We start from the raw sequence: 27,570 nt of genomic DNA, 5'->3' as shown, positions 1-27,570 counted from the left end.
TCTCTCTATCTCTCACTATCTATCACTATCTATCACTCTATGACACTGCAGCAGCAGCACTGACAGTTATATATATATAAAAAAACCCTGCACCCCCAAAAAAGGGGGGTAGCAGACACAAAATATAGCACTCTCTATCACTATCTCTCTCTATCTCTCACTATCTATCACTATCTATCACTCTATGACACTGCAGCAGCAGCACTGACAGTTATATATATAAAAAAAAAACCTGCACCCCCAAAAAGGGGGGGTAGCAGACACAAAATATAGCACACTCTGTCACTATCTCTCTCTATCTCTCTCTATCTCTCTATCTATAACTCTATCACACTGCAGCAGCAGCAGGAAGTCACAAGAAGTCAGATCCAGGAAGCATCCAGCACGCTACAAACAGTGATCAGGTGATCAGGTAAGTATTTTGCAAGGATCAGGTCAGTATATCACGGCAGATAGGTACGGTGACCGCACTGCACGCAATTCCAGACCGGAATGGCGTCTGCAGTGCAGTCACCGTTAGTTTAAATCACCCTCCATGGCTGTGATTGGTCCGTCGGTCCGGCGAACCAATCACGGCCTTTGGGGGCGGGTGGGGTGAGGTGGGGTGACACCAGTGTCACCCTTACACCCCGTGGTGATTGGTGCTGTACTTTACAGCACCAATCACCACCGATCCCTGTGTCACCGGCGAACGTTATTCGCCGGTACACAGAAAACGCTGTAATTGTCTGTTCACATTTGAACAGCCAATCACAGCGATCGCCGACGGGGGGGAGGCATCGCCACCCCCCCTGGGCATGCAGGGACATGTCTGCTGTCAGGGACAGCAGACATGTTTAAACTGTCACCGCGTCTATAGACGCGGTGACAGTTAAATGGCATGACGTACATTTATGCCATGTGTCGGGAAGTACATCCCGGCCATGACGTAAATGTACGTCAAATGTCGGGATGGGGTTAATATGCCTTCCATCAGTGTATATACAGCATCAATATGCCTTGCATCAGTGTATATACAGCATCAGTATGCCTTCCATCAGTGTATATACAGCATTAGTATGCCTTCCATCAGTGTATATACAGCATTAATATGCCTTCCATCATTGTATATACAGCATTAGTATGCCTTTCAGCAGTGTATATACAGCATTAGGATGCCTTCCAGCAGTGTATATACAGCATTAGTATGCCTTCCATCAGTGTATATACAGCATTAGTATGCCTTCCAGCAGTGTATATACAGCATTAATATGCCTTGCATCAGTGTATATACAGCATTAGTATGCCTTCCATCAGTGTATATACAGCATTAGTATGCCTTCCATCAGTGTATATACATCATTAATATGCCTTCCATCAGTGTATATACAGCATTAATAGGCCTTGCATCAGTGTATATACAGCATTAGTATGCCTTCAATCAGTGTATATACAGCATTAGTATGCATTCCATCAGTGTATATACAGCATTAGTATGCCTTCCATCAGTGTATATACAGCATTAGTATGCCTTCCATCAGTGTATATAAAGCATTAATATGCCTTGCATCAGTGTATATACAGCATTAGTATGCCTTCAATCAGTGTATATACAGCATTAGTATGCCTTCCATCAGTGTATATACAGCATTAGTATGCCTTCCATCAGTGTATATACAGCATTAGTATGCCTTCCATCAGTGTATATAAAGCATTAATAGGCCTTGCATCAGTGTATATACAGCATTAGTATGCCTTCCATCAGTGTATATACAGCATTAGTATGCCTTCCATCAGTGTATATACAGCATTAGTATGCCTTCCATCAGTGTATATACAGCATTAGTATGCCTTCCATCAGTGTATATACAGCATTAGTATGCCTTCAATTAGTGTATATACATCATTAATATGCCTTGCATCAGTGCATATACAGCATTAATATGCCTTCCATCAGTGTATATACAGCATTAATATGCCTTCCATCAGTGTATATACAGCATTAATATGCCTTCCATCAGTGTATATACAGCATTAATAGGCCTTGCATCAGTGTATATACAGCATTAGTATGCCTTCAATCAGTGTATATAAAGCATTAGTATGCCTTCCATCAGTGTATATACAGCATTAATATGCCTTCCATCAGTGAATATACAGCATTAATATGCCTTCCATCAGTGTATATACAGCATTAATATGCCTTGCATCAGTGTATATACAGCATTAGTATGCCTTCAATCAGTGTATATACAGCATTAATATGCCTTGCATCAGTGTATATACAGCATTAGTATGCCTTCAATCAGTGTATATACAGCATTAGTATGCCTTCCATCAGTGTATATACAACATTAATATGCCTTGCATCAGTGCATATAGATAATCTGATGCCACCTTCTCTATCTCTTGCACAAACAGTATGCCTTCATATTTATGCATATCGTAACATAATTGTAAAACCAATTCGGACATGTTCAAAGGTAATGACTGTATGAGCTATTATATGAGCTAATATAAGCAAATGTTTCGAAAACTAGTAGATGTACTTTCACTTGCTGCCCGCAGTTGGCAGTGTTCGGAGTCACATGGACACGAGACATATATATAGATATACACTGTATAGTGCTGATGACAGCGGCACTCTGGACTCAATGTCCAGAGTGCTGGCCTCATTGACACTGCATATGATGGTTCCCACATTGGCGTTCGTAACCTAGAAATCCAATTCTGCCGGCACTCTATGCAACAGGAATTCAACTTGCTCTGGTGCCAGAACCACCGCAGTAAATACTATCCAAATCCCACTTGCATAGGACAAAAGAACGGCACTCAGAGACAATCAATATGCATAAAAGAATGTATTCAGAGATACAGGGTAACGTTTCGGGAGACAAACCCCGTCCTCAGACCCCTCCTGCAGGCTGTACCGTTACCCTGTACCGCTGAATACATTCTTTTATGCATATTGATCGTCTCTGAGTGCCGTTCTTTTGTCCTATGCAAGTGGGATTTGGATGATGGCGTTGACCGTTTTAACACATTAAAGTATCACCTTTTTTGCATGAGACCCAGAGTGACACCCATCTGTTCCTGCACTGTATTGGTGGTATACCCACCTTGGGAAAGCACCTGGGCAGTTCACCTTTGGAAAACGGGGAGTGCCGGACATTCTACAAAGCTATATATATATATATATATATATATATATATATATATATATATAGATATATATATATCTATATATATATATTATAAACTGGAGGATGGCCGGCACTCCAAGGCTCAGTGCCGTGTTAATGGCACCAGGTGCCCTCCCTTGGTAGATAAGGTCAGTCTCCAATGTGTATCGTGGTCATAGGTCGGCACTCTGGCAACTTTGGAATAACAGAGACAAACGCCTGCTTAGTTCAACGTTTCGAGACTTTTTCATCCTGACAATGAGATTAAAAGTCTCGAAACGTTGAACTAAGCAGGCGTTTGTCTCTTTTATTCCAAAGTCACCGGAGTGCCGCCCGATGACCACGATATATGAAAAAGAGTGTGATGGGCGCCTCCTAGTGTAATATTTTTAGCAAATTAGACTCCCTTCACCACATGGAGACCGGACGGCACCCCAATATTAAAAGGTGTACCGTTTTTAGTGGTGTCCCACCACTGTTCAATGAGCATGTTCACACACAAGTATCACTGGCAAATCAGATGGCATTTATGTTCATATTCTTCCTCTCTCTCTTTTCCTTTCCCGGTATTTTACACCAAGAGACGTACACTGCAGCAGTAGGCTGTACGTCCCCTGCCTCTCCTCTTCACAGCCTCTGTGGGACTTGCCTGGCTAACTGCTCACAAATGTAGAACACCTCTGGGCAGAAGCTGGCCACAGACAAGATCTCACACAGACAGAACACCCTCTCTCATGGAGGGGGTTTCATCTGGTCCTTACTGTTTTACATCAGCAACCGATGTGAAACAATTCTTTACTGTTACAAATGCTCACATACATGGGGGTTAAAATCTCTCAGCTTATCGGCATCAGGCAGGACACAGACGGCTTTGTACTGCAGCGAGTCCAACAGACACAGGTAATACTTCCCAGCGTGTGCAGTCTCTCACACTGCACACTCAGCGCCGCCTCCAGTCACCGCTAGCCCGATAGCAGATGACGCCACCACGTCTTCCGTGCTTGCTATGCCCGACTGGTTTTGTCACATTGTAGGTGCGGGCAGACGATGACTGGTGCTGAGTGTGCAGTGTGAGAGACTGCACACGCTGGGAAGCCTTACCTGTGTCTGTTTAGGAACCACTGGTATAATAAATGATGTAGTACCATTTGCTCCACTAGGGAGCCTATTGCATATCTGCACACCTAATACTTTGTTCAATAGTTTAGAAGAACCCAAATTTACATAGATCAGTGGTGGGGGTGCTGTTCCTCACAGTCAAATATACAATATTTTAGGACTAAGAGAGAAGGGCTGTTTGGTGGGGAACGCACTGATTCCCCACCAAACAGCCCTTCTCTCTTTGGGCCTTATTCTAGTTCACTCTTTCTGACAAAATCCTTCTTAGATGGACAAAACCATGTGCACTTCAGGTGGGGCAGATGTTACTTGTGCAGAGAGAATTCGATTTGGGTCGGGTTTTACTTCAAAGTGTAAAAATAAAGCAGCCAGTATTTACCCTGCACAGAAACAAAATAACTCACCCAAATCTAATTCTCTCTGGACATTTTACATCTGCCCCCCCCCTGCAGTGCACATGGTTTTGTCCATCTAAGAAAGATTTTGTCAGAAAGAGTGAACTAGAATAAGGCCCTCTGTCCTAAAAATAATAAATTATGTGTTTCTTCAATTGAAACTTTGGGCCAGTAGAGTTGACAATATAGCAAGAAAGATTAAGTTACTGGGTACCTGGAAAATCAATTTTGCAATGCAAGGGTTACAAATGCATCCATTTTATATTTGATTGCATGCAGAATGAATACTGCTCCTTTTTCATGTAGCCCGAAAATGCTGGACAGCTTTATTTTTACGCTGCGATTTAGACTTCAGTTTGGACACAACCTTTCCCAATCTAAATCTCTCTGGACATTATAGTCTCCTGACCTGTATTGCAACATGATTTTACTAAGGAGCACAATCAGTTGCTCTTTCTTACTTTATTCCCAGTTCCTTATTGGTGTCTTTATGTTTAAATATTATATAAATAGCTGGAACACTATGAGCCAAATGTATTAGCCCAATATTTGTGGGATCATGTGTTTTCAGCAAGAAACCAGGTTGTCTTTGACTAAGTGCCATTTTACATTTAGGGATTACAGTACCTCACCAGAATCATGCCAGCTCCTGCAAATTGTGGGGTATGGAATTTGGCTAAAAACATAATATATAACGTTTTTACATTGATTTATATTGAAATGTATGTAATATACTGTTAACCTGTTTGTTCTTCCTCTGTCACGATACAAGAATCAACTTTGGTGTAGTATTTTTCACTCAAACACTGGTAGGATGCCTAATAAGCTAATGACACTAGGTGACTCTTGGCACTGCTTAATCATCAAAAATGCCAACTTAATACACTCACAACTACCTCAGTCTTCAATGAACTATTCAATTAGCTCATTCATGAAATTGGGACCTATAAAAGGTACCGCCGAAATCTCAGAAGAATATTGGTATATGCCACATCCCTGAAATAGCCTTCAAACCCATTGATGAAATGCGTAGGTCTAAGACCTTGCCCCATTGACTATGGCGCTCCAGCACTACTAACCTGAACTTAAATAGGCTCATAAATCAAACATCCAATGAGAGTGCTGCACTACTGGAACTGGACAAAAAAGACTACTGAAGCAGGCAGAAGGAATTTAAGTATGAAATTAGGAAAGTCCTCTCTGTTGACTTATAAAGACTCAGTCCAGTAACTACTGCATATTGCATCTGCACTACTGAAACACGCTCACCCAGCACTGAAGCATGCAATGTAACTGTGACCTTGCTAGGACAATAATCAGCTGAACTGGAAACCAACTACTTCCTAGAGTAGAGTCACCTCTGATGAAAAGCAGGAAAAACAGAGCAGTGTCCCAAATGACTGCTGAATATAAGATGTGGAAAACCTTGCTGCCTGATGAGATTCCTGGGAATAGGGAAAACATCACCTAAGGGGAAACAGCTAACTACCGGCAGCACAGCACGGAACCCAAAGTACCAACAAAAAGTGAGTTATTAATTCTACTATTATAGTATCACTTACAAAAGCACTATTGTGGTGCATAAGAAATGTGCCTGCATTTCCAGAAAATACGAAAACTATACCTCCATATACCATCAATTGAATGATTAACTCCTTTCTAATTCATAGAGGAAACGAAAACTTTGTTTCACTGTCTGTCACTGAACGGTTACAGATGGAAGAGACTTCTCCTAAATGCTAACACATACGGATACGCCATATTTAAGCAAGCCACAGTTTAAGCATCTTTGAAAAACTGATACAGATAATCTTTGATATCTGTCAAACAATAGGATGCAAAGTACAAAGATATATATATATATATATATATATATATATATATATTATCATGATACATTTTATTTTTACCTCAAACTAATTTTACATTATGGCATCCTACCTCTTAGTAGTTTAATATACATTAGGCCAAACTCCTTCACACTTGTTACTCAATACTCCACATCAAGAGGATAACACAAAGAGAAACAGCATTACAATACATTTCAGTTTATAATCAATGAAGTGAACACAAGTTCTGTAGAATTATAAATTACATTTATGTGCTTTTGACTATCTCATTCATAAAGACAATACAATGAAAACTAACACACAAATGTATAATCTTACTAAAACATGGACAGATTATTGATTGTCACTGCTCAGCATGATAGGCCTATGGTATATCTCACATGGGATCAATTATAAATTAAATGACTCCCATTTAAAATGTGACATACCATTTCTCCCTGGATCCCGGGTTTCAGCACAGAATATGGAGTCATAGAAATAAGACTGGAAACTTTCCAATATTGTACCTTGTGGGGGCTCTGTGCTACAATCAGACCCAGCTCCAGAAAGACTGATGATCTGAGAGTAATGCAAGCCTATGCTCCTGTCTCCTGAGATTTCACCAGGCATAGACTACAGGCAGTGGATGAAGGTATCCTGCCACACAGCCTCAAAGTGCATAGGGGCCCACCACAATGATTTCAGCCAGCCTCCGACTAGTTCAACCTGCAAAAATGTATGCAGCCCCTTTTTGGTTTATGGTGCCGATAGTACCAGGGCTCTCTGGTGGGTGATGGGGTATTGTGGTATTGTCATTTGTAAACTACAAGTCCTAGCATGGTTTCTGTTGCCAAACATGGCTGCTGTGACAAGCTTGTACTTGGAGAATCACAAGTGACAACTGGAACTACTGTATTAGTTCAATTAATTAGTAATAAATTCAATAGAACATTACTATTTAAAGAGACACAAGTTAATAAATACATGCATAGCAAAATTTCATATTGCTTTTATTAAATACTAGTATTCCAGTTATCCCGAAGCAGTCCAACTGAACTCCCCCCTTCCCCCCCACCACAAAAAGAGTACAACACCATAATGAAAATATCTCCTCCTATACTGAGATAATATTTAAAATGCATAATTCTTATTATTATTTTAGGACATAGGGTTAGGCTGTAGAAGGGGAAAAGTTAGGGTTAGGATACGGGGAGGGATGGTTAGGCACTTAGAAGGAAAAAGTTACAGGTAGGCTGTGTGGTGGGGGTTAGGTTTATGCAGTGGAGTATAGGGGTTAGGCACTAGTGGGGAGGATTAAGGTCAGGCTGCGTGGAGGGGGGGGGGGGCTAGGATTTGGCTGCGGAGGGGGACAGTAAGGGATAGAGGGTGGTGTCAGATTTCCCTCATTAGGGATGCCTGCGTCGGTATTATGAACGTTGGCATCATAACCACTAGTCATCCATATGTATCCCATGTCAAAAGAATTTATGGGATAAAACCCTGCGCTTGGGAGCAGGCTTAAAACTGTCCGGTGAATGTGTCACCCAACACACCAGAAATGTACAAATGTAGAAAGAATACCGACAGTATTTTCAAACGCTCCCTATATTCATGTATCCAAACTCCACTTCGTCCTAGATGCCTCTGATGGTTACCTGTGCTGTGGTCCACTAAATGAATGGTGGACTGATCACACTTTAGGTTTGAGGGAGTAATGTAACTCCAGAGGATACTTCAATCTTCTCCAAGTTGTTCCACATAGAAGAACCAGAGAGATATGCGTCCAAAATGGGGAAATACGTTTTTAATTGGTTAAAAAACAATACAATGAGAAAAATGGGTGTAAACAATGGACTCTCACCGGCTGGAGTGGTCCACTATACAATAGCAGACGTACAGAGCATGAGATCACAAAACCACAGGCGTCCCTGGATGCTTTCTGTAGGTCTTCCAGTCCTGGTGTATTGTCCAGTGTCCACAGGTCCCCTCTGCCAACCCGTTTCAGACTATGTGTCCTTTATCAAGGCATAAAGACTTATCCCCAAAACCTGGGTATTTATACCCATATGTGCAATTAAGAAACCAGACCTATTGCCAGACATGGATTTCTAACTTCTAAACATTTTCCTTCCCCGCTGGATCTTGTGTCCATCCTTTACAATGTGCACTCCCCTCTCAGGGGCCGAACGGGACAGCAAGAAAGAAAGAAGCACGCACTTTATAATAGTGCCCACCTGAGAGGGGAGTGCACATTGTAAAGGATGGACACAAGATCCAGCGGGGAAGGGAAATGTTTAGGAGTTAGAAATCCATGTCTGGCAATAGGTCTGGTTTCTTAATTGCACATATGGGTATAAATACCCAGGTTTTGGGGATAAGTCTTTATGCCTTGATAAAGGACACATAGTCTGAAACGGATTGGCAGAGGGGACCTGTGGACACTGGACAATACACCAGGACTGGAAGACCTACAGAAAGCATCCAGGGACGCCTGTGGTTTTGTGATCTCATGCTCTGTACGTCTGCTATTGTATAGTAGACCATTCCAGCCGGTGAGAGTCCATTGTTTACACCCATTTTTCTCATTGTATTGTTTTTTAACCAATTAAAAACGTATTTTACCATTTTTTGGACGCATATCTCTCTGGTTCTTCTATGTGGAACAACTTGGAGAAGATTGAAGTTATCCTCTGGAGTTACATTACTCCCTCAAACCTAAAGTGTGAACAGTCCACCATTCATTTAGTGGACCACAGCACAGGTAACCATCAGAGGCATCTAAGACGAAGTGGAGTTTGGATACATGAATATAGGGAGCGCTTGAAAATACTGTCGGTATTCTTTCTACATTTATCCATATGTATCCCAATTGTAGGTGTAATCATATCATGTGAAAGTATCACACCCAGCTGGAGTATTTTCATTATCTCAGTCACCGCAAACTTTTGGTTTGCAATTCTTTAGATTTTTCTACATCCAAATTGAAACAGTGTGCGTTTATTTATTAAAGTGTGAATTTTCCAAAAACTGTTGTACTGTCTTTATTTACATTTAAACAAACTTGGTTAACTACAGGTTTCAGCTGATCCTGGTGTCAGGCAAGCTGAAAGGGATGATTCTCTAAGTGCCCACTTGCCTTGGCAGCCATGTTTCTCCATCATGTCATGCCAATGACGTAATGTTTTGTTTTATTTTTTTCCACTATAAGCCCCCTTCCCATGCTATTGGCACACGGACTGGTTAAGACCAGGAGGAAAATTAACAAGGCTCTTTTAGGCCAATCATCTGATATAAACTCCCTGATAGCAACTGTCCCCATGTCAATTTGGGGGTAATAAACAGTAGACTGAAGCGTGAGTGTGCGTATAAAAATTATGGGTATCTAATAAAACATTTTTAAACCTACAACATTAATATTCAGTCCTAGGACTCTTCAGTCTACATCATTGATGCATGGATGTAATTAAATAGCCTCTGCCTTGTCCCAACACCCTGATTCTGAGTGGCACTGTACTGAGGGTTGGGTTACAACCATCCATATGAACAAAATTGTCTTGAGAACCAATTTTCAATTTAAGTGGATTCAGTAGACTTCTATCGCTCCACAAGGGGGGGGGGGATATATATATATATATATATCATACAATATATACTTACATATAACATTAACAGTAAATGTTTATTTAAAATGCTCTATAACTATTATTTGCAGAGTCAGAAGAGAATGTGTCCTCCTCCTCTTTTTCCTCATCTTCTACTTCATCAGTTGTAAAGGGAATCAAAACATCCAAAAAACTGTCAAGAAAAAATCAAAAGAAGAAAAAGCCTGACCCAGACAACCCAGATACTACAGGTATTTTTTGTTTACAAATGTTTGTAAAAAGTTATTTTTTTATTTACAAACATTTGTAAAATGACATACATAAGAGTATATATGGGCACAGTGAAGCTTTTGAAGTCATTCCTTCTGAAAAAATTCTTGTGGGCTCCCTCTATCAAAGTACCAGTCAATGCAATTTCTGTAGGATTGACAAAATTGCTGAAAAAGTCAGTCACAATCTCATATGAGTGCCTGATGCAGTCAAGGCTCAAAGTAAAAGAAATAGAAATAGTTTTTATTGAAGCCATGTCTCTAAGGCTTTGGACAGTATATTATATCAGTTTCAGGTAATTGTGTCAGGCAGAAAGAGCCTTTTCTACTCGCTTCAACACAAAATTATCAAGAGAAGTACGGGAATAAAATTCACAAGAAGACGCAGCAGCACTGCAGGACAAATCCGCCTCTTTCCTTTCTGTACACAGTGTCTATGGCTATTCCTATATAAACAAGAAATAGTCTCATGCATGCTGCTTAAGCAGTAGATATAACTGACTGCATGGTCCTGAGCAACATACAGTTGGGTTCTGTAGTTTTTAAAACCAGTACATGTTAGCATGTGTTATCAGCCATAAAATCACTTGGATGACGATTGCCACAATTGCCAATATTCATTAGTTATCAGGACTTTGTCATTCTCTTAAGGTCCATATACACATGGCGATTATGCCCAGCATGTATGGACAGCAATGACCGCTGTCATTGCTGGGGGAAAGCGGCTCAGTGCATACACACTGAGCCGCTTTTCCCCTGCCCAGCGCTGTCAGCGGGGGATGGATGGCTTTACATCGCCCAGTGTGTATGGGGCTTAAATTCCATTTATTGCTTCTTTAAGAAATTATGTATTGCCCAAATTTTACAAACGTCACACCCAAGGATAGGCACTCCTATATTTGCTAAAGTCCTCCGTACATATACAGTATTCCCAACAGCTTGCAAAAACCTTAATCGCATCAAATATTTTGTATAAATAAGCCTCATAATGTTCTAAATAGATTATTATTATTATTATTATTATTATTATTATTATTATTATGTACAAATGCAGATCCAAAATGGAAGCCAGAAGACAAAAATAATAAGCCAAAGAAACCCAAAACCCGGAAGATTATAGAAGGTGATGATGATCCTGAAGATCCTGAAACCTCTCCAGGAGGTGAGAACGTGAAACAATACGTCCCTATGCCATCAAGTAACCACCTGTCACATAATTATATATATATATATATATATATATATATATATATATATACATATACACTTAACATCAGCACTCACCTTTCCTAGTTGTTTTGGGGTGCCCTATGGCTTGTGACCACATTTTTTAAACAGACATTGTAGGGGCTCTGCACACACTAAATTAACTGATAATAAATAGTGGAGATTTGGTTCATGAATTGATCAATTCATTTAAGCCTGCAGCCCCCTTCATGGGACCCCACTTTTCTGCAGGTCCTAACACTATCGCTGAAAATGGCTACAATATACATAGCTATCACATCAATGTTTGATACCAGGCATGCTATCTGGTCTGAAGCTCACAGCACACTTTGCTTTTATAGGTGAGCAGCTACCAACACACCTGTCACTAATCATCTAGGGAAATGGTTAACATAAGCTATGGAATCTTAGTTAAAGCAGGGTGCATGAGAGAATGTGACCACAATAAGACTAATTAAAAAAATTAATCTAATAAACAATATATACACTTAACATCGGCACTCACCTTTCCTAGTTTTGGTGTGCCCTATGGCTTGTGACCACATTGTTTAAACAGACATTGTAGGGGCTCTGCACACACTAAATTAACTGCACACACTAAATTCCCAACAGCCTGCAAAAACCTTAATCGCATCAAATATTTTGTATAAATAAGCCTCATAATGTTCTAAATAGATTATTATTATTATGTACAATTGCAGATCCAAAACGGAAGCCAGAAGACAAAAATAATAAGCCAAAGAAACCCAAAACCCGGAAGATTATAGAAGGTGATGATGATCCTGAAGATCCTGAAACCTCTCCAGGAGGTGAGAACGTGAAACAATAAGTCCCTATGCCATCAAGTAACCACCTGTCACATAATCATATATATATATATATATATATATATACACTTAACATCAGCACTCACCTTTCCTAGTTGTTTTGGGGTGCCCTATGGCTTGTGACCACATTTTTTAAACAGACATTGTAGGGGCTCTGCACACACTAAATTAACTGATAATAAATAGTGGAGATTTGGTTCATGAATTGATCAATGCATTTAAGCCTGCAGCCCCCTTCACGGGACCCCACTTTTCTACAGGTCCTAACACTATCGCTGAAAATGGCTACAATACACATAGCTATCACATCAATGTTTGATTCCAGGCATGCTATCTGGTCTGAAGCTCACAGCACACTTTGCTTTTATAGGTGAGCAGCTACCAACACACCTGTCACTAATCATCTAGGGAAATGGTTAACATAAGCTATGGAATCTTAGTTAAAGCAGGGTGCATGAGAGAATGTGACCACAATAAGACTAATTTAAAATATGAATCTAATAAACAATATATACACTTAACATCGGCACTCACCTTTCCTAGTTTTGGGGTGTCCTATGGCTTGTGACCACATTGTTTAAATAGACATTGTAGGGGCTCTGCACACACTAAATTAACTGATAATAAATTGGAGATTTGGTTCATGAATTGATCAATGCATTTAAGCCTGCAGCCCCCTTCACGGGACCCCACTTTTCTACAGGTCCTACCACTATAGCTGAAAATGGCTACAATACACATAGCTATCACATCAATGTTTGATTCCAGGCATGCTATCTGGTCTGAAGCTCACAGCACACTTTGCTTTTATAGGTGAGCAGCTAGCAACACACCTGTCACTAATCATCTAGGGAAATGGTTAACATAAGCTATGGAATCTTAGTTGAAGCAGGGTGCATGAGAGAATGTGACCACAATAAGACTAATTTAAAAAATTAATCTAATAAACAATATATACATTTAACATCGGCACTCACCTTTCCTAGTTTTGGGGTGCCCTATGGCTTGTGACCACATTGTTTAAACAGACATTGTAGGGGCTCTGCACACACTAAATTAACTGCACACACTAAATTCCCAACAGCCTTCAAAAACCTTAATCGCATCAAATATTTTGTATAAATAAGCCTCATAATGTTCTAAATAGATTATTATTATTATTATTATTATTATTATTATGTACAATTGCAGATCCAAAACGGAAGCCAGAAGACAAAAATAATAAGCCAAAGAAACCCAAAACCCGGAAGATTATAGAAGGTGATGATGATCCTGAAGATCCTGAAACCTCTCCAGGAGGTGAGAATGTGAAACAATAAGTCCCTATGCCATCAAGCAACCACCTGTCACATAATTATATATATATATATATATATATATATATATATATATATATATATATATATATATATATATATGTCGTGTCCGCGAGTCTCTGAATCACTGGCATCTGCTGGCAGATAGTGAAACTATGGGCCTTATGCTAGTTCACTCTTTCTGATTTTGTCAGAAAGAGTGAACTAGAATAAGGCCCTATATCTGTTTCTTCTCACACATGCACAAAAACAGAAGGTAGCAGACTAGCTTTTGAAGCTTTTGCTTTGAGAGGGCCTACTACTAGTGTGTGTGTGTGTGTGTTTGTATATGTATATATATATATATATATATATATATATATATATATATATACATAATATTATTTTTAATTTTTTGCCTATTTAATCTCTTCAAAGATATTCTATCACTCACATAGAGTGATTGGTCTGGAGGTATCTTCATCCTCAAACTTAACTCTTTCATCTCTACCAATTGTACGGAAGTGCTGTTCCCATTTTGACACCCACTTATGTTTTCTCCTGCTTATACTGTATATTTACATATATTGTCTATCACTCTACATGTTCTATGTATTCATCCTTCACTACGGTACAATGTAGTTAGGCTTAGATGAAAATTCAGTAAATAATTTAAATATTAGAGGTTTGGAAGGATAATTTAGAAATATTGAAATGTTGATTGATTGATTGATGTCTGGTTTTACAGTTCTTACAAGAGTACTGACAGCTATTCACTACTGTACATAGAAGTATGGTACATTTTGCAGCAATGTGTACAACCATTTTAACAAGTGTCTAATTACAAGCAAAAAATTAAAAAAACTAAAGAAGTTGATAGCATCAAAGTTTCTAAAATAATTTCTATCTTCTGTGTATGGGCCAATTGAAAACAAAAATATTCATATTAAACATGATTTCAGAGCCAAATAAAAGACGTCCTGGTGACAAAGATCCTGAAGATCCAGATAACCCTCCAACAGGTGAGAGAGTGAAAACATAAATAATTAAATGTACTTGTTGTGATGTATATTGCAGTGTTCTGCATGTTTTGTACTCATTTACAACATCATCACCCCACATATAATAACATAGAACAATAACAATATAATTAACATAATAAATTGCACATGATGTAAAAATGAATTTTCATCATCAAAATAATACATTTCTACATTACCCAGGGCCAAAGGAAAAGCCAGGCTCACCTAATGATGACAAAGACGGAAAACCCAAAGATCCAAAATTGAAAGGTAATAACATTGATGATCCACATGCAGAGTCGGGATACGGTCATTGGGTTGACCCATATTGATACTGAAGGTCAACATGATTTAGGGCGACACATGAAATAGGTCAACATGGCTAAGGTTAACAGGGTTGGAAGGTTGACACAAGCATTAATTTGACAATGGAAAGGTCGACAGTCAAAAGGTTTTTTGTAGCCCTGCAGGTGGAGGGAGAATAACTCTGCCTCCCACACCCCAACCGACAGCCGAGCACAATTACCTTTATGGACGGTCCAGCGAGTGGAGCATCTGGGGAGCAGGGCAGTTAATGTAGCCGGGGAGTGGTACGGAGGTGCCACCCTGAGCGCAAGGTAGGCGGCAGTGGAGCAGGCAGGGTGGGAGGTGCGACCTCTGACAACACATCACGCCGTGCAGAGCCGCACTCCAGGTCGAGAACAGTTGGGCAACGCCTGAGCAAGTGCTGCCTAAACAGTCTAATCCCAAAAACTCGGGATTGGAAACAACAATCTCGGGATTGAAAAACCTGTGATTTTGGGGCCAAATCTCAGGATCCCACTGGGATTGGTCACGCTACATGCAGTGCAACACGGTGCACTTAGACAGTGTCCATTGTTGACTATGTTGAATTTCGGGGGGGGGGGGGGGGGGTGAAAAACTCATGTCGACCTTATCCTTGTGTAGGCCTTCTAGTCCTGGCAACCTGTTCCACGTGTCGACCTAAGCCATCTTGACCTTCAGTGGTCGACCCAATGACGCATACCTGCAACATCTTGCAGAACAATAACATATAGAACCTAAAAATTGCATATGCAGATTAAGTAGACGTCAGTATATATTTGGCAGCACAATGTCCAGCTATCTCCATTTTACCTGGTTTCTGGTGACAAAAAAACACATAAAGCATATTTAGGTGACAGCACCAATCTTTGATTTATTATTTCTGTCATCATTTTCATGTGCTGTATATGAATCCTAGTCCCAACTGAAAACCAAATAATACTCATTAACTGCACATTTCAGAGCCAAATCAGAAGCGTCCTGGTGACAAAGATCCTGAAGATACAGAAACGCCCCCTGGAGGTTAGAGAGTGAAAATATAAATATACCAGTAATGTAATGTATAATACAGTGTTATGTTACTGATAATATATACAAGATGATGATATTGAAGTACAAATTGCACCAAGCTATGTTCATATATATGTTTAGCACATATTGGGGGAAATTTACTAAAGGAAATTTGTAAAAAAATAAAATAAAATAGGTGTAATTGTATCCAGAAATACACTTATTTTTGACATTTACTATCCCGAAAATACGGCAATTCGTATTCGTATTGATGTGCTATCAATACGAATACGAATTGACGTATTTTCGGGATAGTAAATGTCAAAAATAAGTGTATTTCTGGATACAAATACACATATTTTTTAACAAATTTCCTTTAGTAAATTTCCCCCATTGTTGGAAATGAGTTACTAAATATAACTCATGTGAAAGTAACTGCTGACATAATCTCGGAGGTGAGAACAATACATAGGTCATCGGGTTCAGTGGCCATGACCAGGACTGCAGTATACAGTGGTCACCAATTTAGTGAAAATTTTGGTTCAAAATTTTACATTTTACCTTCATTATTTGCAATTACAGGTTTACATTCACGTTAAAACATAGTTCAAGATCATATTTATTTGAGTGTGTACACTAGTCCAATTATGCGGGAATCAGCTTGTCAGCGGCGGACTGGCATGCTGGGAAAGTTTTTACCACGCCTCTCATAATGCTGGCCAGGCCGTGGCTGCGGCTGCTTCTGCGCATATGGACAATACTGCCAGAGACAAACGGGCCCGGGGGGCTGCTGTGCTTATGAGGCCGCAGCAGCCCTCAGATGGGCCTTTGCGGAGCTGTAAGTCACCATTCATGGCTCCATCTGCAGCCTCGGTCAGGGTTACCCATATTCCAGCCATCATGACATCACCCAGAAACCAGCAGGGGTTACTTTTGTAAAGTTGGTTGTGATGTACAGGAGGACAACCTCCGAGCTACTGATTGTGAACTACCTTTTTAGCCATCTCTACTTTAATACAGATATTTTAAAAGTCGCTATCCTATTCTGTGTATTATGCTCAGTATCCTGTGTGGCAATAGCTCCAGCACATATAGGGCCTTATTCTAGTTCACTTTTAGAGGCAAATTCCTTCTCAGATGGACAAAACCATGTGCACTGTAGGGGGCAGATGTAACAGGTACAGATATAATTACATTTGGGTGAGTTATTTTTTTTCTGTGCAATATAGATCTCACTTTGAAGAAGAACCCCACCCAAATCTAACTCTCTCTGCACATGTTATATCTGCCCCACCTGCAGTGCACATGGTTTTGTCTATTTGAGAAGGAATGTGCCTCTAAGAGTGAACTAGAATAAGGTCCATAATGTATATACTAATAGGACAGTCAGTCCCTGTGAAATCTACCTACCACCATTTTTATACTGCACATTCATTGCATCTGTATGTATGTGCTTTCTTTATTGTGCTTTTGTTTTACATGAACATAATAAATTGCACATACTGTACTGTAAACAAACAAACATTTTTATCATCAAAATAATGCTTTTCTATATTTCCCAGGGCCAAATGATAAGCCACGCTCACCAAATGATGAGAAAGACGGAAAGCCCAAAGATCCAAAATTGAAAGGTAATAACATTGATAATCCAAATGCAGAGTCTTGGAGAGCAATAACATATAGAGATCTAAAATCACATATGCAGATTACGTAGACTTCAGTATAAATTTGGCAGCACAATGTCCAGCTATCTCCATTTTACCTGGTTTCTGGTGACAAAAAGAAAAAAACAAAACACATAAAGCATATTTAGGTGACAGCACCAATGTTTGAATTATTATTTCTGTCATCATTTTCATGTACTGTATATGAATCCTAGTCCCAACTGAAAACCAAATAATACTCATTAACTGCACATTTCAGAGCCAAATCAGAAGCAACCTGGTGACAAAGATCCTGAAGATACAGAAACGCCCCCAGGAGGTTAGAGAGTGAAAATATAATATACCAGTAATGTAATGTATAATACAGTGTTATGTTACTAATAATATATAAAATATGATGATATTAAAGTACAAATTGCACCAAGCAATGTTCATATATATGTTTAGCACATATTGTTGAAAATAGGTTAGTAAATATAACTCATGTCATGTGAAAGTAACTGCGAACACAATCTCAGAGGTGAGAACAATACACAGGTGCTTACAAAGCTCTACTTTATTTGTAAACCAAGAATGACTTTGCACTGTACCACTTACTGTAGAATATATTTTACTATCTCGTGCTCTTTTAACCCCATATAATTGTGATGGTACTTGTTTCCTATCACGGCGCCAGCGATAAAAATTGTATCCATCAGGACCCCAAAAATCACGTTGATTGCATCCCATGCAACCAAATCGCATGTGATGCGATCGACGCGATTTTTACATTGGAATCAACGTAAAATGGTCCCTGAGACCTGAATTTACATTGGCCCCAATGTTAAATGCCCCACAGACCCCAATTTTCATTGTTTCCCGGGTCAAATGCCTCCCTATTGCTAACGCCAACCCACGATGAACGCCAACCCGAAGCGTGGCGAGCGCAGCGAGCCTGCGTGGGTCGCGGTACGTTTCCTCCGACCTTTTCATACCCCCACTATCCACGTCGGTGTGGAGTCTATTTTCATATAGTGTGGCGAGCGCAGCGAGCCACCGAGCCCGAAGCGCGGCGAGCGCACGCGCATTACTTCACAGATATTACGCGTCTGCTCGCCACGCTTCGGGCTCGCCACACTATATAAAATCAACTCCACGCCGATGTGGGGGTATGAAAAGGTCGGAGGACGCGGGCTCGCTGCGCTCGCCAAGCTTCGTGTTGGCGTTCATCATGGGGTGGCGTTAACAATGGGGGAGAATTTGTCATGTAAAATACCCATAAGGGTGGGTATACAATGAAAAATCGGGTCCATTGGCCCATTTAACATTGTTCCCTATGTAAAATTTGGTCCATCGCATCGGTCGCATTGCATGTCTTAACTTAAGGCATGCGATGGATGCAATTTTTTCATTGTCGGGGAAAAGGCTAAAAATAGCCCTAAAATCGCGTTGGTCGCGTCCATCGCATACCTTAAGTTAAGGTATGCGATCACCTACGACGGGCGCCGTGCTAGGAAACAAGTACCATTGTGATTTAGGTGTACATGTATACTAGGTAGTTATCCAGCTTACTGTATGTGCACTCTTCCCTGCACAGAATAATAAAACAGGGATAGTGTGTATCAGAGCACTTGTGTGAGATCAGAGGCGAAACTACCATTGGTGCAGCAGGTGCATTGCACTTCTGCCACCCACTGCTGTGTGGCATATTGTGAGTTGGGTTGGAGTGGAAGAGGAGGGCCAAAAAATTTAGTTTTGCACCTGGGCCAACCACTCATATGTTCCGGCACTGTGTGAGATCATTAAATATGCTTACAAATGTCATACCGGGTGACTATTCATAGGTCATCGGGTTCAGTGGCCATGACCAGGACTGCAGTATACAGTGGTCACCAATTTACTTTAGTGAAAATTGTGGTTCAAAATTTACATTTTACATTCATTATTCAGGTTTACATTCATGTTAATACATAGTTCAAGATCATATTTATTTGAGTGTGTACACCAGTCCAATTATGCATGAATCAGCTTGTCAGCAGTGGACTAGCATGCTGGGAAAGTTTTTACCGCACCACTCAATGCTGGCCAGGCCGCGGCTACCGCTATCGCAGCAGCGAGTGGCTGAGGCAGCTTCTGCGCTTATGGACAATACTGCCAGAGTCAAACGGGCCCGGGGGGCTGCTGTGCTTATGAGGCTGCAGCAGCCCTCACATGGGCCTTTGCGGAGCTGTAAGTCACCATTCATGGCTCCGTCTGCAGCCTCGGTCAGGGTTCCCCATACTCCAGACAACATTACATCACCCAGAAACAAGCAGGGGTTACTTTTGTTAGGTTGGTTGTGATGTACAGGAGGACAACAACCTCCGAGCTACTGATTGTGAACTACTATTTTAGCCATCTCTACTTTAATACAGATATTTTAAAAGTCGCTATCCTATTCTGTATATCATGCTCAGTAACCTGTGTGGCAATAGCTCTAGCACATATAATGTACACACATATTTATACTGCACATTTATTGCATCTGTACGTTTGTGCTTTCTTTATTGTGGTTTTGTTTTTACATAAACACAATAAATTGCACATACTGTAAACAAACATTATCATCAAAATAATACTTTTATACATTTCCCAGGGCCAAATGATAAGCCACGCTCACCTAATGATGACAAAGACGGAAAACCCAAAGATCCAAAATTAAAAGGTAATAACATTGGTCATCCATATGCAGAATCGGGAATGGATCATTAGGTCACCAGCATGTAGGTCAACAAGCATTAGGTGGACACAACTTAAGGTTGACATGATTAAAGGTCAACATAGGTTAGGACGAAAGGGTCATTATATCGACAGGGTCTTAGGTCAACATGGGTAAGGTCGACATTGTTTTCTTTTTTTTTCACCTGACTGTCGACACAGTCAACATAAACACTAAAACATTGCACCGCATCCCCTCGCATGGCTCGGCACAATATTTTATTCTCCCACCAGGCCCTAAAGGATGGTAGAGCATGAAATACCGCCTGTCGGCACATGTCGGCTCAAGAAACATAAAAAAAAAAAACATGTTAACCATTTGACTGTCTACCTTCCCCATGTCAACCTAATGACCCTGTTGACCTTCCTGCATGTCGACATAATGTCATGTAGACTTACCTGCATGTCGACCTATTGGTGTCGGTCTAATGGTTGTCGACCAACTTGGTGGTGACTCAATGACCGTATCCCGCAGAATCTTGGAGAGCAATAACATACACAGATTTAAAATCACATACTGTATGTAGATTAAGTAGACGTCAGTATATCTTTGGCAGCACAATATGCAGCTATCTCTATTTTACCTGGATTCTGGTGACCAAAAAAAACACATAAAGCATATTTAGGTGACAGCACCAATCTTTGAATGATTATTTCTGTCATCATTTTCATGTGCTGTATATGAATCCTAGTCCCAACTGAAAACCAAATAATACTCATTAACTGCACATTTCAGAGCCAAATCAGAAGCAACCTGGTGACAAAGATCCTGAAGATACAGTAACGCCCCCAGGAGGTTAGAGAGTGAAAATATAAATATATCAGTAATGTAATGTATAATACAGTGTTATGTTACTAATAATATATAAAATATGATGATATTAAAGTACAAATTGCACCAAGCAATGTTCATATATATGTTTAGCACATATTGTTGAAAATAGGTTAGTAAATATAACACATGTCACGTGAAAGTAACTGCGAACACAATCTCAGAGGTGAGAACAATACACAGGTGCTTACAAAGCTCTACTTTATTTGTAAACCAAGAATGACTTTGCACTGTACCACTTACTGTAGAATATATTTTACTATCTCGTGCTCTTTAAACCCCATATAATTGTGATGGTACTTGTTTCCTAGCACGGCACCAGCGATAAAAATTGTATCCATCGGGACCCCAAAAATCGCGTTGATTGCATCCCATGCAACGAAATCGCATGTGATGCGATCGACACGATTTTTACATTGGAATCAATGTAAAATGGTCCCTGAGACCTGAATTTACATTGGCCCCAATGTTAAATGCCCCACAGACCCCAATTTTCATTGTTTCTTGGGTCAAATGCCTCCCTATTGCTAACGCCAACCCACGATGAACGCCAACCCGAAGCGTGGCGAGTGCAGCGAGCCTGCGCGGGTCGGCGGTACGTTTCCTCCGACCTTTTCATACCCCCACTATCCACGTCGGCGTGGAGTCTATCTTCATATAGTGTGGCGAGCGCAGCGAGCCACCGAGCCCGAAGCGCGGCGAGCGCACGCGCATTACTTCACAGATATTATGCGTCTGCTCGCCACGCTTCGGGCTCGCCACACTATATAAAATCAACTCCACTGCTGTGTGGCATATTGTGAGTTGGGTTGGAGTGGAAGAGGAGGGCCAAAAAATTTAGTTTTGCACCTGGGCCAACCACTCATATGTTCCGGCACTGTGTGAGATCATTAAATATGCTTACTAATGTCATACCGGGTGACTATTCATAGGTCATCGGGTTCAGTGGCCATGACCAGGACTGCAGAATACAGTGGTCACCAATTTACTTTAGTGAAAATTGTGGTTCAAAATTTACATTTTACATTCATTATTCAGGTTTACATTCATGTTAATACATAGTTCAAGATCATATTTATTTGAGTGTGTACACCAGTCCAATTATGCATGAATCAGCTTGTCAGCAGTGGACTGGCATGCTGGGAAAGTTTTTACCGCACCACTCAATGCTGGCAAGGCCGCGGCTACCGCTATCGCAGCAGTGAGTGGCTGAGGCAGCTTCTGCGCATATGGACAATACTGCCAGAGTCAAACGGGCCCGCGGGTCTGCTGTGCTTATGAGGCTGCAGCAGCCCTCACATGGGCCTTTGCGGAGCTGTAAGTCACCATTCATGGCTCCGTCTGCAGCCTCGGTCAGGGTTCCCCATACTCCAGACAACATTACATCACCCAGAAGCAAGCAGGGGTTACTTTTGTTAGGTTGGTTGTGATGTACAGGAGGACAACAACCTCCAAGCTATGTGATTGTGAACTACTATTTTAGCCATCTCTACTTTAATACAGATATTTTAAAAGTCGCTATCCTATTCTGTATATCATGATCAGTATCCTGTGTGGCAATAGCTCGAGCACATATAATGTACACACATATTTATACTGCACATTTATTGCATCTGTACGTTTGTGCTTTCTTTATTGTGGTTTTGTTTTTACATAAACACAATAAATTGCACATACTGTAAACAAACATTATCATCAAAATAATACTTTTATACATTTCACAGGGCCAAATGATAAGCCACGCTCACCTAATGATGACAAAGATGGAAAACCCAAAGATCCAAAAGTAAAAGGTAATAACATTGGTCATCCATATGCAGAATCGGGAATGGATCATTAGGTCACCAGCATGTAGGTCAACAAGCATTGGGTGGACACAACTTAAGGTCGACATGATTAAAGGTCAACATGGGTTAGGACAAAAGGGTCATTATATCGACAGGGTCTTAGGTCAACATGGGTAAGGTCGACATTGTTTTCTTTTTTTTTCACCTGACTGTCGACACAGTCAACATAAACACTCAAACATTGCACCGCATCCCCTCGCATGGCTCGCTACGCTCGGCACAATATTTTATTCTCCCACCAGGCCCTAGTGGATGGTAGAGCATGAAATACCGCCTGTCGGCACATTGGCTCAAAAAACATTAAAAAAAAAACCATGTTAACCATTTGACTGTCTACCTTCCCCATGTCAACCTAATGACCCTGTCGACCTTCCTGCATGTCGACATAATGTCATGTAGACTTACCTGCATGTCGACCTATTGGTGTCGGTCTAATGGTTGTCGACCAACTTGGTGGTGACCCAATGACCGTATCCCGCAGAATCTTGGAGAGCAATAACATACACAGATTTAAAATGGGAAGCGGTCATCTATTAGAATGAACTTAGGTCTACAGTCATTAGGTCGACTGGCAGGAAGGTCGACCTGACTTAAGGTCGACATGGGCCAAGGTCGACATGACTTAAGGTCGAATTTGCATAAAGGTCGACTTGAGGAAGGTCGACTGGTCATAAGGTCGACATGGGTTTTTACCTGGATTCTGGTGACCAAAAAAAACACATAAAGCATATTTAGGTGACAGCACCAATCTTTGAATGATTATTTCTGTCACCATTTTCATGTACTGTATATGAATCCTAGTCCCAACTGGAAACCAAATAATACTCATTAACTGTACATTTCAGAGCCAAATCAGAAGCGTCCTGGTGACAAAGATCCTGAAGATACAGAAACGCCCCCAGGAGGTTAGAGAGTGAAAATATAAATATACCAGTAATGTAATGTATAATACAGTGTTATGTAACTAATAATATATAAAAGATGGACGGTGAACTGGCATGATGGGAAAGTTTTTACCTGGCCAGGCCATATACAATAGAACTGCGCTGCTCATGATGCTGGCCAGGCCGCGGCTACCACTATTGCAGCAGCGAGTGGCTGCGGCAGCTTCTGTGCATATGGACAATACTACCAGAGTCAAAACGGCCGCGGGAGGCCGCAGCAGCACTCACATGGGCCTTTGCGGAGCTTTGAGTCACCATTCATGGCTCCGCATACAGCCTTGGATAGTGTTCCCCATATTCCAGCCATCATGACATCACCCAGAAACCAGCAGGGGTTACTTTTGTAAAGTTGGTTGTGATGTACAGGAGTACAACCTCCGAGCTACTGATTGTGAACTACCTTTTTAGCCATCTCTACTTTAATACAGATATTTTAAAAGTCGCTATCCTATTCTGTGTATCATGCTCAGTAACCTGTGTGGCAATAGCTCCAGCACATATAGGGCCTTATTCTAGTTCACTTTTAGAGGCAAATTCCTTCTCAGATGGACAAAACCATGTGCACTGTAGGGGGCAGATGTAACAGGTACAGATATAATTACATTTGGGTGAGTTATTTTTTTTCTGTGCAATATAGATCTCACTTTGAAGAAGAACCCCACCCAAATCTAACTCTCTCTGCACATGTTATATCTGCCCCACCTGCAGTGCACATGGTTTTGTCTATTTGAGAAGGAATGTGCCTCTAAGAGTGAACTAGGATAAGGTCCATAATGTATATACTAATAGGACAGTCAGTCCCTGTGAAATCTACCTACCACCATTTTTATACTGCACATTCATTGCATCTGTATGTATGTGCTTTCTTTATTGTGCTTTTGTTTTACATGAACATAATAAATTGCACATACTGTACTGTAAACAAACAAACATTTTTATCATCAAAATAATGCTTTTCTATATTTCCCAGGGCCAAATGATAAGCCACGCTCACCAAATGATGAGAAAGACGGAAAACCCAAAGATCCAAAATTGAAAGGTAATAACATTGATAATCCAAATGCAGAGTCTTGGAGAGCAATAACATATAGAGATCTAAAATCACATATGCAGATTACGTAGACTTCAGTATAAATTTGGCAGCACAATGTCCAGCTATCTCCATTTTACCTGGTTTCTGGTGACAAAAATAAAAAAACAAAACACATAAAGCATATTTAGGTGACAGCACCAATGTTTGAATTATTATTTCTGTCATCATTTTCATGTACTGTATATGAATCCTAGTCCCAACTGAAAACCAAATAATACTCATTAACTGCACATTTCAGAGCCAAATCAGAAGCGTCCTGGTGACAAAGATCCTGAAGATACAGTAACGCCCCCAGGAGGTTAGAGAGTGAAAATATAAATATACCAGTAATGTAATGTATAATACAGTGTTATGTTACTAATAATATATAAAATATGATGATATTAATGTACAAATTGCACCAAGCAATGTTCATATATATGTTTAGCACATATTGTTGAAAATAGGTTAGTAAATATAACACATGTCATGTGAAAGTAACTGCGAACACAATCTCAGAGGTGAGAACAATACACAGGTGCTTACAAAGCTCTACTTTATTTGTAAACCAAGAATGACTTTGCACTGTACCACTTACTGTAGAATATATTTTACTATCTCGTGCTCTTTAAACCCCATATAATTGTGATGGTACTTGTTTCCTAGCACGGCGCCAGCGATAAAAATTGTATCCATCGGGACCCCAAAAATCGCGTTGATTGCTTCGCATGCAACCAAATCACATGTGATGCGATCGACGCGATTTTTACATTGGAATCAATGTAAAATGGTCCCTGAGACCTGAATTTACATTGGCCCCAATGTTAAATGCCCCACAGACCCCAATTTTCATTGTTTCCCGGGTCAAATGCCTCCCTATTGCTAACGCCAACCCACGATGTACGTTTCCTCCGACCTTTTCATACCCCCACTATCCACGTCGGCGTGGAGTCTATTCTCATCTAGGGCCTTATTTTGGTTCATTCTTTCTGACAAAATCCTTCTTAGATGGGCAAAACCATGTCCACTGCAGGTGGGGCAGATGTAACATGTGCAGAGAGAATTAGATTTGGGTTGGGTTTTACTTCAAAGTGAGATCTATATTGCAGTGTAAAAATAAAGCAGTCAGTATTTTCCCTGCACAGAAACAAAATTACTCACCCAAATCTAATTCTCTCTGCACATGTTACATCTGCCCCCCTGCAGTGCACATGGTTTTGTCCATCTAAGAAGGATTTTGTCAGAAAGAATGAACCAAAATAAGGCCCATAGTGTGGCGAGCGCAGCGAGCCCGAAGCGCGGCGAGCGCACGCGCATTACTTCACAGATATTACGCGTCTGCTCGCCACGCTTCGGGCTCGCCACACTATATAAAATCAACTCCACGCCGACGTGGATAGTGGGGGTATGAAAAGGTCGGAGGGCGCGGGCTCGCTGCGCTCGCAAAGCTTCGGGTTGGCGTTCATCATGGGGTGGCGTTAACAATGGGGGAGAATTTGTCATGTAAAATACCCATAAGGGTGGGTATACAATGAAAAATCGGGTCCATTGGCCCATTTAACATTGTTCCCTATGTAAAATTGGGTCCATCGCATCGGTCGCATTGCATGTCTTAACTTAAGGCATGCGATGGATGCAATTTTTTCATTGTCGGGGAAAAGGCTTAAAATAGCCCTAAAATCGTGTTGGTCGCGTCCATCGCATACCTTAACTTAAGGTATGCGATCACCTACGACGGGCGCCGTGCTAGGAAACAAGTACCATTGTGATTTAGGTGTACATGTATACTAGGTAGTTATCCAGCTTACTGTAAGTGCACTCTTCCCTGCACAGAATAATAAAACAGGGATAGTGTGTATCAGAGCACTTGTGTGAGATCAGAGGCGAAACTACCATTGGTGCAGCAGGTGCATTGCACTTCTGCCACCCACTGCTGTGTGGCATATTGTGAGTTGGGTTGGAGTGGAAGAGGAGGGCCAAAAAATTTAGTTTTGCACCTGGGCCAACCACTCATATGTTCCGGCACTGTGTGAGATCATTAAATATGCTTACAAATATCATACCGGGTGACTATTCATAGGTCATCGGGTTCAGTGGCGATGACCAGGACTGCAGTATACAGTGGTCACCAATTTACTTTAGTGAAAATTGTGGTTCAAAATTTACATTTTAAATTCATTATTCAGGTTTACATTCATGTTAATACATAGTTCAAGATCATATTTATTTGAGTGTGTACACCAGTCCAATTATGCATGAATCAGCTTGTCAGCAGTGGACTAGCATGCTGGGAAAGTTTTTACCGCACCACTCAATGCTGGCCAGGCCGCGGCTACAGCTATCGCAGCAGCGAGTGGCTGAGGCAGCTTCTGCGCATATGGACAATACTGCCAG

At 40.7% G+C, this 27,570-nt stretch overlaps 1 protein-coding gene across 15 annotated transcripts in view; it reads left to right on the top strand.

Moving 5' to 3' along the window:
- The window catches only part of PRG4 (proteoglycan 4), a 120,821-nt gene that overhangs the window by 38,030 nt on the left and 55,221 nt on the right, over positions 1-27,570 (top strand). For 10 of the 15 annotated variants that reach the window (XM_083156756.1, XM_083156768.1, XM_083156763.1 and 7 more), the window contains 15 exons: positions 10,217-10,357; positions 11,430-11,537; positions 12,304-12,411; positions 13,621-13,728; positions 14,687-14,746; positions 14,948-15,016; positions 16,034-16,093; positions 17,644-17,712; positions 18,005-18,064; positions 20,360-20,428; positions 21,218-21,277; positions 23,038-23,106; positions 24,006-24,065; positions 25,075-25,143; positions 25,436-25,495. In XM_083156756.1, coding sequence (XP_083012882.1) covers positions 10,217-10,357; positions 11,430-11,537; positions 12,304-12,411; positions 13,621-13,728; positions 14,687-14,746; positions 14,948-15,016; positions 16,034-16,093; positions 17,644-17,712; positions 18,005-18,064; positions 20,360-20,428; positions 21,218-21,277; positions 23,038-23,106; positions 24,006-24,065; positions 25,075-25,143; positions 25,436-25,495 — 1,170 coding nt within the window. The remainder of the gene's footprint in view (positions 1-10,216; positions 10,358-11,429; positions 11,538-12,303; positions 12,412-13,620; positions 13,729-14,686; positions 14,747-14,947; positions 15,017-16,033; positions 16,094-17,643; positions 17,713-18,004; positions 18,065-20,359; positions 20,429-21,217; positions 21,278-23,037; positions 23,107-24,005; positions 24,066-25,074; positions 25,144-25,435; positions 25,496-27,570) is intronic. The other 5 variants (XM_083156762.1, XM_083156765.1, XM_083156760.1 and 2 more) reach the window with 4 other exon arrangements.

This window comes from Crinia signifera, chromosome 8 (genome assembly GCF_055691185.1).
Source record: "Crinia signifera chromosome 8, ASM5569118v1, whole genome shotgun sequence".
NCBI lineage: Eukaryota > Metazoa > Chordata > Amphibia > Anura > Myobatrachidae > Crinia > Crinia signifera.
The sequence above is the reverse complement of the archived record's forward strand: the minus strand, read 5'-3'. Positions and strand labels throughout refer to the sequence as shown.